Source organism: Thalia democratica, chromosome 2, assembly GCF_965202585.1.
Source record: "Thalia democratica chromosome 2, ktThaDemo2.hap1.1, whole genome shotgun sequence".
In the NCBI taxonomy this organism is placed as follows: Eukaryota; Metazoa; Chordata; class Thaliacea; order Salpida; family Salpidae; genus Thalia; species Thalia democratica.
The window spans coordinates 92,366,975-92,379,688 of record NC_139166.1 but is presented as its reverse complement, the minus strand read 5'-3'; the positions used below and the strand labels follow the sequence as shown (position 1 = coordinate 92,379,688).

The following is a 12,714-nucleotide window of genomic DNA, read 5'->3' as shown; positions in this document are numbered from 1 at the left end:
TAAAGATTCTAAAACACTGACTAAGATGATAACCATTACGTGCATTACTTATAATTGAAAAGTGACTGTCACTATAATTCTATGCACAGTTAAAATTGTTTAATAAGTGTTCGACAATCGCCGATGACCTATTATATGGTTTTTTCAAAACCGTGTCCAGCCAACTTCTGAGGGATTTTGAAACATGTTGGTCTCTTCTCTTAAATGTTCTGCCGATATACACACTATCACAATGGCATTTGAAACATTGCTTAGTACTTTAAGCTTTTATTTTTTTTCGATGAATAGGTGACTCAGCTATATAAAGCAAACATTACATAAATAATTTTCATTTTATAACATTTTATAACTTTAAATAGTCTACAATAAGATATACAAAAATAAACAGATGTAGTTTTAAATTTAAGATATCATTTTTGTAGTTTAGTTTTAAATATTTTTCAACCAGTATTTATTTCGACTAACGCCAGCAAAGTTAAGATATTTCGCGCCATAGACGAACAAGGTTTTCAAGTTCTCTCGGATGCTGTAGTTTATGGTCATAGGTAAAGTTCATTAATTGTTATAGATTTAAATTATGAATACTTTTCTTGTTGATTATATTATAAATTTACAACGTTAGTTTATTAGAGCTATTATTTACATAAAACTTACTGTTACTCAATTTTCCTTGCCACACATGACTTTTTTTGATAATTCAAAAAAATCTGTTTGTAACTTAAAATTGTAATATATAATTTAGGCATGTTTAAAAATAAATATGAAATGGTTTGGTTTAACATCTAAAAAATATATTTTTTTTACAAAATTCTGTTGTAGTTGTTACGGAATTACAAGAACAAGTAAAATTTATAAATCGTCATAGTATTATCATTGAAATCCTTTAAAGACAACTAATTTAACTACAAACAATAAAAAGTACTTAGAGTACAGATACCATAGGGTAGTTCAAAAGAACTAACAATTAAATTTATAGTACTATTTATAGAGTGTACGAACACTAGTAAAATAAATCAGTTATATAGCAACTTTTTTATGATATATTAACTAGTTTGCTGATTTCTAACGATTTTGTTTTTTTAATGGCATTTCGGTAGTTAAATTAGCTTCTGTACTGCGTTTTTTAAAAAATATAAAGATAAATATTTTTAGGATATTTCAAGATTCAACTTTTATATATTTGAATTTATTATTATAATTTGTATTTACATTTCAGTTTTAATGTATACAAAAAAGAAATTTATAGGAGCTCATTTTTTTTGAGGCAGACAGGTTTTTAAATACATTTAAGTTATTAATAGTTAAATTAACGTTTAAACTATTTTACAAGCTACAGGACTTAAATTTGTTAAAAGTATTCTGTTAAAACAGTTTGATTTTAATTTTATATTTTTTATATACTAAGTTGTTTGTGCGACTCAAAATAGAATACTTATAACTGATTTATTTGTATTCAAAGTTTACAAGAGCTATACCTAGAAATACAAATATATGCTTAAACCTAAAAAAACAAAAGAAAAAACACAAAAACATAGTTTATAGAGAACAACCAACGATAAAACTTATAAAATTAGTAACAAGGTATGTATGCATGTTTTAATGAGAAAAGAGGTTTATTGAACAAAAACGTAAAATTGCTCAAAACTATTTTGGTTCAAGGACCTGGAAACATAAAAAGACCTCTCGGTCATCGGGTTGCATACCTAACTTTAATCAAAATTATAATAAGCTAGGAAATAAAAAAAAAAACTACAGTCAAAATTTAGCTTCTAAAAAAGAAAACTCTATGAAAGTTGAGTCTGTTAAAATTTGCATCATTAAATATTTTTCAGAAAAAAAAGAATATATATTATAGTATTCAATATTATACTCGCTCAAAATATATATTGAACTATATATACGTTAAAAGGTAAAGTTTTAACCTGAAACGTTTTTAATTTTAACATTTGTCAACAATTTAGCAAAAAGTTTATCCTTTTCTTAACGTTTAAAAAAACATTATATCAACAAAATTGAAGTTAAATTATTATAAATGTATGTTTGAGAATTCGATTTTACTATCAATAGAAGTAAGAATAAAATAGAACTATAAAGTTAAAAAAAAAAAAAAAGCACAATTCAAAAAAAAAAATCAAAACAAAACTGTATCCAATAAAAAAACAAAAGTTTTTTTTTTATTTAAACTAAATGAAAGGTATAAAATAAATATATTCTTTTAATTAAAACTTTCAGTTTTTACAAGTTTGAATAAATACCTAAACATAGGAGCTTAACTAAAATAAAATAATAATGTAAATGAATACTAGTAAAATTCTCTAATTTTCCACTATAAACAAAAGAAGAAACATTCGTTTCCCTACGCCTCCCCCCTACAAACTTTTAGTTTACTTATTTATTTTGTAATTATGAATTTGTTTTATAAGCGATGGTTTAGACAAACTTCTTTATTGTGTGTACTAAGTAATATATAAGTTTGAATTTTTTAAATTGAACTTTTAATTTAATTCATTTGTATATCATAATGTGTTTAAATTTGTGTTTTTATTTAAATTATGTTTATATATATATAATTTATCTTAAAGTTTTGAATATAAGTTTATTTTCTTTTTCTCTTTTTGTGTGTCCTGTTTAAGTGGCTCAGGTTTTGATGCCTGAGTCCAACATTGCACAATAAACAATATAATAATAATAATAATAAATAGTCAAAAAAAAACACTTATAAAAGTTAGCGATATCGTTATTATTGTCTGTTTTACTAAAAAATATACAAATCTTCCTTTTAAATACAGTTTAAGTTATATTTGTGGTAGGTCTACAAAATTTAACTTCTACAGTAGCATTACCAATAAAAACTGTAACTTAACACTGGAACTTCAATTTAGAACTACAGTTCAGTAAATTTATAATGTTATTAGACTGGAAAAAAAAAACCTTTTGGTGAACTTGTTTAAGATAAACTTTAGTTAATCGTTTTTTAACTAGAAGTATCAATGACTAATAACTGTTAACTTCACTTTATACTATCTACATTACAACTTGAAATTTTGTAATGTCTTTTTCCAGCTAAATATATAAATCAAGTATTATACACTTGATTTTAAAAACATAGTTTTAAAACTTGACAAATTAGAAACTAGTATAGCAACTAGCTTACCACTTTAACATCGTGAGTAGAATTAAATAAAACTTGTTAGATTATAAAAAAAAGTTATGCAACTAAAAATAAGAAAAGCTACAAAAGTTGTCGTACTCTAAATGTAAAAAAAAAATGTTTAAAACATTTATAAAGCTTACATAAGACTTATTTATAACCAGAACTGCAGATGATATAATCTGAAATCTACCGTTTGAATAGTAAAAGTTTTAATTGACATATTTTTGTTATTGCAGATAGTCCTGGACAATACGTTAAAAAGTATCCATAGTATGTGACTCGATAAAATGTATAAAATGATTTTAGAACTTTCAAAACGAATTTTGTTTTGTGCACTAGGTCCAAGGATTAAATACTTTGAGCACCTTTTTTGTCGTTCAATAAACTATTGTAGAAAGTATTTTATAATCTAGATTAGAAAGTATTATTTGATTAGTTTGATTTGTTTGTAAAGTATTAACTTTTTTTAAATGTTATAGTTTAAAACAAAGATAAACAAATAATAATAGTTTAAAGATTGAACAATAACAATATGTAGTTTTATCTGTTTTTAGGAACCTGTATGGTATCAAAATATAAACGTCTCAATATAGATTAAATCTCTATTTCTTTTGAAGTAGCTTTTAAATATGTATACTAAATATATCTTATATATTATTGAATAGTTTATACTTCAAAAGAATTTATAAACTAAGTTGGTAAACATCAAAATATCCAATTTAAAGTAGCAAAAACAAAAACTATTTGAAATAAACAATTTTAAAAGCAAAAAAAAAATGTTTGAAATGTGTTAAGAGCAGTCAATTGTGCAAGTAAATATTAAAAGCTACCACAAATTTTAATGTAAAAAGAATTTTCTGCTTCAAGAATTAAAGTTATTTATGTAGCAAAAACATATCTAATCCTACATTGAACAGTTAAAAGAGTATTTCCAAAAACTTAAAATTGAATAAGGATATTAATTAAAAAACTTGTTAAAAAAAATCTATATTAAAACATTTTCATACTAGATACGTAATTTAAAAATAGCTTTAATTAACTCACATCGTTAGTCAGTACAAACACAGCTGTCAGTATTTTTCTTCCACATAAAAACCAAAGTTCACTCATCAAATACGTAATGAGAGCGCAAATAGTTATGACGTCACAGACGGTGGTTAAATATGAGAAAGTCTTTCCGCAACTAACGACATATCTCACCGCGCGACAAAATTGTCCCTAGAGTATTTTAGTGTGTTGAAATTGGGCTACCTGAAGTTTTTGGAAGCTAATGACTTAATTATTCTACTGGTGAAATGTTTATTTTCTCACAAACGCTTTTAAAGAACACAGCTTTGAGTTAATGTATTTCTGAAGGTAAAAATGTATGGTTACAGATAATGTTTAGTTAAAACGTAAAAATACGACCTTAAACCCACACCTAGCTACAAATACTGAAATAACATCAAAAAGGTCTGTCAAACAATCAATTATAATACAGGTTTAAACATTAAATAGTCTACTTTAAAACAGCGCGGTACAAACTAAATCCCATGATACTTGACGAACTTAAAAGTCTCTGTGTTATCTTTTGATAACACTGCGGTTACGAATGTTGAACTTTTAACGACGTATGATTTGTATTATTAGCGAGTTACGACATCTGAGCGGTTGTTTTAAATCAATCAAAATTAACATTTTGTTCGCTTGGGAGAACAAATCTAGAAGCTTCTAATTTGCATGCAAATCGACATGAAGAATATATAAGTCGTACAGGCTCAGTATTTAGATAAAATCAGTTGTGAATATGAAAACAGTTAGGTTGAGTTTAAACTCAGACACAGTAACTTTTTATTTTTTTAAGTGTTTGTGAGTCTAGTCAACAGTAAAAATATTAACTAGGTTAGAATATTTTTAAATTCAGATTTGTTTCAAAACATTTTTAGAAAAAAAAAGTACTTTTTGTTGTAGAGAAAGTATGTTTTTGTTTCAAATGGGTAGCATACGAAAACAACAGTTTAGCTTTATTTCTAAAAGTTTTCAAGCTATGAAAAATAAATAAGCTGTTTTGATATTAAGTAAAAAAAAAAAAGAAAGAAACTAACTAAGTTAAAAAGTTGCTGAAGTTTGATTTTTGATAGGATAGTTTTTAGTTTTTTTTTTAAACATTGTTATTACAAAAATAAATTTGAAAGCATAACTTTTCTAAGTACAGATTAAGTAAAAACAGTTTATTAGTTTTAATTATTAATATAAACAACAAAATAACTATATTTTTACTACAAAAGTAAATACTTTTACAGTTTATATTATACCCAACCAATTATACATTTATAATGAAATGTTTAACTCTAATAAAGTTATACGTAAACAAAATTCAAAGGCAAAACTAAACATATATATACCTAAAAATTAACCATTTTGAAAACTAAAATATAAATTTTCAGATTTCAATTATAAAAAGTAAAAACTAATATAAAATATAATGGCTAACAAAGGATTTGCTTACGGAATGAGCGCAAAAGTTGCTGCCAAAGTTCGTACAACCTTTTTAAAATTTTTGTTTTACAAATGAAAATTTCATTTCTTTTTTGTACCATGGTAAAACGTTTTAGCTAATTATAATAAATTTTAATATCTGTTTTTTAAGTTTTCATAAAACTTAAAACCTTCTAAAATCTTTATTTTTACAATGCTAACAAAAATTAAAATACGTATTAAAAACAAACACTATAATTATAAATACAAACTGTACTTTCTTAAATTTCTAAATTATAATTTTTTAAATTTACCTTTAGGCTGTTAAAATTATCACTTTTGAGTTACTTAAATATTATTGAATCATTTAAACATAATAATAAAATACATCATTTTATTAGATCGAATCTAAACGCGATAGAGACTTAGAAGCAAAAATAGTAAACTGGATTGAAACAATAATTGATGAAAAGTTCGATGCATCAAAAAGTTATGAAGAAAACCTAAAGAATGGTGTAATTCTATGCAAGTTTGTATAAAAAGCTATTTTAGTGTAACTTCGTAGATACTAAGCTGACAATAAACTATTGTAGTAAGTATAACTGCTTGATTGTTAATTGGTGTATTGTATTGTTAATACCACTATTGTATTGTAAATACTTTTGTTTTAACAAGTAGTTTTTCTATTGAGTACTAATCTATAGGTATAAGCATGACTTAGTCTAAAATGTTATTGACTTTTAAAGCTTTAAAAGCTAATTTAAATTTTTGTAGTTATAAACGTAGAGATTGGTTTAAAGATTTTAAAAAGTAATTTAACTTTTTTAAGAACACTTTTTTTTGCAGATTAATGAACGCAATTAAGCCAAAATCTATTAAAAATATTTCTACAAGCAACATGCCTTTTAAACAAGTTAGTTTTGTTTATTAGTCTTTTTTATAGTACATACTTAAATATAATTTAAGGTTTAAACACTAAAAATATTATTAAATTAAAACAATTCTAGTCTTTAAATTTTTACGTAGCAATTTAATTATAAATATATAAAATCTTATTAATTAAAGCTGTATTTTTATTTTACATACATTATGTATGTATTGTTCTTATAAAAAAAATAATAGCTAAAATAAGCACAAGCTGCACAGTTTTTATAAGTTTTGCAAATATTAACTTTTTCAACTTACCCTTAGCTGTATCATTAATTTCAAACCTTACTTTTCGCCTATATAACCTCAAACCCCCTAATTTCTCATCTTAAACTAATAATACTTAAAGCCTATACTTAGTTTAAACTATCAGTCTACTACTAGCTTTATATTTCCAACTTTAAATTTTATAACTGTACCCTTAAAATAAATCAAATTTTATCTCCTGCTTTTTACATTACCTTTTAAATGTAAAGTTTGCATTAGCTATCATTTTGCATTATGCTTACGCTCGTAGTATAAACCTAGTTAGTCTTATCATAATTAAAAATAAATTGTGTAAGGTGGTGAACTCTCAATTTATAACTTATGCTTTTATTTTCCTTTCTATATCTAAATACTGAGTAAGTATAAATCAAATTCGGATAACTGTTTTATAAAGATGGAAAACATAACAAATTTTTTGACGTCGGCTACAAAATATGGTGTAGTAGTGACAGATTTGTTTCAAACAGTTGACTTGTTTCAAGCTTCAAACATACCGGCTGTCACACAAGGAATTATGGCACTTGCTAGTCTTGTTAGTTCGATTAGTGGTTGAAATTAAAAAGCTTTTACTAGAACAATTTCCTTTTTTTTTTGTTTTGCATTGGCTCTAAGTTTGTTTCTTATAATACAATCTATATACGAAGCTATACGAAGTTATGCAGTCATGTTTTTGCTGTAGTTATACTCTAAGTTTGAGATAGGGTAATTATTGTTTTTTTTTAAATAATTCAAAAAGGCAAGTTTTTTAAACTAATAACTAAAGTTTTGTTTTGACTATTAAACTTAAATAAAGTAAAAACTGCTATCTTTTAAAGTAAAATACAAAGTAACTTTATGCTACTTCAAAATAAAAAATGCTAAATTAATTGTAAGGGATTTTACATAGGATAATTTAAGTCTTCTCTAGTGCCTTGACAAACCACAATGGGACGAATCGAGTCCGGAGTACAAAGGGTGGCCGCGACTAGGAGTGAAGCAAGCTCACGAAAACAAGAGGACTTTTGATGAGGAAACCCTGGCAGAAGGAAGGAAAGTTATCGGAAAACAAGCAGGTTTTATTTTAGGGGAATTTTGCTTTTTAACAGTTTGAATACAAAAAATTTTTTGTTAATATGTTTGATTACAAAACGTATGTTCTTCAAAAACACTATTCATGCCCATCATTGGTTTTGAGAAGACCCTGTCTGAAATAAAGAAAGTTATTAGAAAACAAGAAGGTATCATTATAGGGGATTTTTTACTTGATTACTCAGATTTTTTTGCAGAAAAAAAAATATCAATAACAGTTGTTGTAATAGAATTCAAAACCTTTATAACAAGTAAACAACACATTACTGTATTTGAATAACTTACAACTAATAATTGCATTATTCATTATTTTAATTTGATTTAAGTTAAAAAAGCTATTTTTTATTATTGTCAAGCATTTAAGGCTAGATTAAAAACCACTTAATAATTGATCAACTAAGAAAAAGAAGTAATTTTTAATACAATAGTTTTAAAAATTATTTAACTTTTAAAGCTTTTTTAATTTTCAAACAGGATCAAACCATTTAGCATCACAGTCAGGACAATCATTTGGAGGTAGAAGACAAGTCAGTTAGATAGATAAAAATGATTTATTTAAAACTTTTTTTTGTTTCGTTACAATTTTATTTTGCAGAAAATAAATTTAATCATTTAACTTTTTATAGTAACACGTATGTAATTTTTTTTGTTTAAGTAAAAATCTGTTTTTATTTTGTTTTAAGTTTGTTTTTGTAGTTAATCGCTTTATAATACAGTTAAATTAAATAAAAAAAATTTTTCAGAAATGTGTTTTAAGATTTTTTTTTAAGTATAAAGTTTTTTAAATACGACTACTAACTTTTAAACTAAATGTTTTGTACTGTAGGTTTTATAATATATATAATTGAATAAAATTCAAGCACTAAAAGAGGGTTTACTATCATTTCTAATCTGATTATTTCTAACCCGATCACTTCTAACCCGATCATTTCTAACTCGATCACTTCTAACTCGATCATTTCTAACCCGATTATTTCTAACCCGATCACATCTAACCCGATCATTTCTAACCCGATCATTTCTAACCCGATCACTTCTAACCCGATCACTTCTAACCCGATCATTTCTTACCCGATCACTTCCAACCCGTTTACTTCTAACCCGATCACTTCTAACCCGATTTATTCTAACACGATCATTTCTAACCCGATCACTTCTAACACGATCATTTCTAACCCGATCACTTCTAACCCGATAATTTCTTACAAGATCACTTCTAACCCGATCATTTCTTACCCAGTTTAGCCCGATCATTTCTAACCCGATCATATCTAACCCGATCATTTTTAACCCGATCATTTATAGATCGATCGTTTCTAACTCGACTATTATTAATCCGATCAGTATTAATATGTTTATGTATTATTGTATTAAAGTAAGGATTTGTTTTAAAAACAAAATAATCTCAACATAGTTGCTTTTTTTATCGAAATTTAGTTTATTTTGTTTAAAATAAACCATAACGTTTAAATAGCTTTAACAAAAATTAATTTTTGATGTTTATTGCTATTGGAAGTTTTTTTCCTATGCTAGACCCACACATAAAAATCTTGGCCGCTAAAAATAAATAGCACATAACGAAGAGACATAATTTATACATCTTAAAATCAAAAACTACAGTTTTATCTAATTTTTATAGATTAACAGCAAAAAAATCCCTTAGTATAAGACTAATTAACTTATTTATGATTCGAAGGAGAAGTATTTTAACAAACTTGATTTTAATTTTATACTAAGCAACTTAAATATCAACTCTTTCAACGATCAGTGAGTTCCAATAAATTAACACAGCTGCAAAATCTTTCATTTTAGAATTAACTTCCAATTTCTTTTTTACAAACAACCTTTTCTGCAAAATTCAGCAATGCATTTTGAGACAATTTAGTAAATTTTTTTTATGATTTTAGTTCAGCAATCAACAAAATAGTCTGAATTACGCACTTCTACATTAAAATAAGGTTCAGGATTACTTTTATAAAATTCATTTAGAATATACTAAATTGTCAGAATTTAAACAAACTACAAAAATTTATGAATAAAACTTCTTCTTGTTTAAACATCTACCAGATATACACATCCTAACTTTTAGAGTTAGGTTCTACATTTGTGCAACCGTTTGGTATTTCATTGTTTTTTTTAACAATTATTTTTGTCGCTTTGCAAAAGCATTATCGAAACAGTCAAAATAAACGTTATTGAAATAAAGGTACAGACAAAAAAATCAATAATTTAAGTGCATTGACTAACCACTAAATTTAAAATCTAAAGTCCAAAGAACTATTAGAATACAGGTTAAATAAACATTTATCGGACACATTGAAAAATGGTTCATTGTTTACATAGGAAAGGCAGTTCGAATAAAATCAAAATATAGAATGAACAATATCCTACATATTAAATCAATGGTTCATAAGTTTAAAATTTGTTAAATTACTGGTAGTTTCTAATATAAGGTATCTTATTTTAATCAAGTAAGCTTTAATCAAGTTTGTTCAACTTTATGCAACGATTAGTTTTGCTTTAAAGCTAACTCCACATTTAAACTGAAAGATACTTATGACTGCATGCATTTTTTGATTTATTTTCGTGGTAATTAGTTATTTTAATACGATTCAAAAATTTATTATAAATTAACTGTACTTTTTAGTTTTAAAAGCATTAGGAAGAGTATAAGTCTTCTGTATTTTAAAAATTAAATATTAAGTTTTGATAGTCGTCAATGTAAGAAATATAATGAGCATTGCAGCGGTTAAAGACTTTTCTTTACTTTTTATTGAAGAGGTTCTATATGGTTAGTATAAATTTTAAGTATGGAGACCAGATTGGCGAATAGCATTCAAATTTAGGGCAAATTTATACGAAATACCATTTTTTAAGAGTATTAGTATGAGTATATATGAAACTTAGAATAATACAGTCAATAAAATTAAGTAATCGTAATTAGTATGGTGGTTTCATTTAAAATTATCATCATTAAATTGTTAGTTCTTAAAACGAAAGTGTATACTGTTTATTACAAAGTAAAAAGTAGAGGTAAATGTTTATTATTTTTATAAATAGACCCTGTTATTTACTAGTATTTATATTAGATTTTCTTTCTTTTAGCCAATGGTAAATTAAACCTAAAGGTTAAATAAGAAATATTACATAATAAGCTTAAATATAAAAGTTAAATGTGGAAAACTTATTATTTTGATTTTTTCATATTTCTTTTAAAATATGTTGTATATAGAGCAAAATAAATTTACATTTTTAATAAATATTTAAAAGTTTTGAAAATGTAAAGTTACATAAACAATTTTACACGATTAATAGTAAAAACTTATTTAATATTTTTCTTGATATATTTTAAAAGTTATTATTTCGCAGATTTCAAAAAACACAAAAACTTTAGATTACTTAGCGATCATTATATATGAATTATAAATATAAGTTATTAGATTAATTTATACAACTCGAAAAATAAAGTAAAACAAGTAAATTAATATTATGTTAAGTAAGTACTTGAATAAAAAACTATACAAAAAATAATTTTTACGTAATACATTAAATTATTATGTTTTAAAGTAACTAAAAGTTTAATTCTTTCTATTATTCTAATTACTTTATTAAGATTTGTTTATTTTGCATTCATTCCTAAAAAAAAAATAAACGTAAATAAAAAAGTAGAATAGCTTAGAAATGATCGAGCTAGAAACGTTCAGGCTAGAAGTGATCAAGTTAGAAGTGATCGGATTAGAAGTGATCGGGTTAGAAATGCTCGGATTAGAAATGATCGGGTTAGAAATGATCGGACTAAACTGGGTTAGAAATTATCGTGTTAGAAATTATCGTGTTAGAAGTAATCGGGTTAGAAGTGATCGGGTTAGAAGTGATCGGGTTGGAAATGATCGGATTAGAAGTGATCGGATTAGAAATGATAGCGGGTTAGAAATGATCGGCTCCCCTAAAAAAGTTGTGAAAATATATTATTTGAAATTGCGTATAATGTAAATTAATATAATTTTGAATAGTTTACTTTGTTTATAAATTAACAGATCCGATCTTAAATATTTGAAAGAAATTAGTTAGCTGAAAGACTTTTAAAAAGTCTTGGCTTTACTTGTATAAAACTTTTAGCTGTTGTCTTTTTATATTAAGTAAAAAAAAACAAGTTTAGATATCTTTAAAAATTAGTTTAAAGTTAAAAAAGTTCATAGTGTTGTATTGTGAACTGAAAGTTGTCATTCAAAGTATTTAATATTTCATAAACTTAGTACTATTTTCATATTAGATTTGATACACAGTGTTAGGCATTTAAGATATTTCAAAACTTTAAAGGTATTGGTTATTATTTAGATTAGTACAGTTTAAGTAAGGTGTTTGAAACTTTGTTAACAACAAAAATAGAACCCATTAGATTCAGCTATTAAAAATACTTGACAAAGTATGCGAAAAAGATGCTGTAACCAGGATTTGAACCTTGGTTGTCACGGCCACAACCTAAATTCTTAGTAACGGTATATGAGGGATTTATTTATCAAGTGCTAAGAGTTTAGGTAAAACTTCTATTTGTCATATGTTTTAAAACAGTAACAAACTGGAAAAAATATCACAACATCATAAAAAATAACTACACAAGTCTGTTAAAAACAAAAGTTATTAAAAAAGTATTTTATTTTTGCATAAAAAGCTGTATATCTAAAAAACGAAAATTGGAATTTTTCTGAAAATTTATTCAGGCTTATGGCATAAAAGAAAAAAAAAAATAAAACGTTATTAAACTTATTTTAATCAGTAAGTTTAAAAAAAACATTTTTTTTAATGTTAGTTTTGGAGAAAAGCTTGTATAAATAAAAAAT

General features: G+C 25.0%; 1 protein-coding gene across 1 annotated transcript; it reads left to right on the top strand.

The window, feature by feature from the left end:
* Positions 1-5,578: 5,578 nt before the first annotated feature.
* LOC145849750 (myophilin-like) lies at positions 5,579-8,619 on the top strand. Its single transcript, XM_082954797.1, has 6 exons — positions 5,579-5,669; positions 6,013-6,140; positions 6,458-6,524; positions 7,200-7,337; positions 7,713-7,857; positions 8,348-8,619. The coding sequence occupies exons 1-6, from the start codon at positions 5,619-5,621 to the stop codon at positions 8,407-8,409; spliced, it is 591 nt and encodes a 196-aa protein (XP_082810923.1). The 5' UTR covers positions 5,579-5,618; the 3' UTR covers positions 8,410-8,619.
* Positions 8,620-12,714: the final 4,095 nt, after the last annotated feature.

Excerpts from the sequence above, each read along its gene's own strand:
- LOC145849750 (XM_082954797.1), top strand. The coding sequence starts at position 5,619 with ATGGCTAACAAAGGATTTGCTTACGGAATGAGCGCAAAAGTTGCTGCC. Across the intron at positions 5,670-6,012 it reads GCGCAAAAGTTGCTGCCAAA|ATCGAATCTAAACGCGATAG; the intron begins GTTCGTACAACC and ends TCATTTTATTAG. Across the intron at positions 6,141-6,457 it reads AATGGTGTAATTCTATGCAA|ATTAATGAACGCAATTAAGC; the intron begins GTTTGTATAAAA and ends TTTTTTTTGCAG.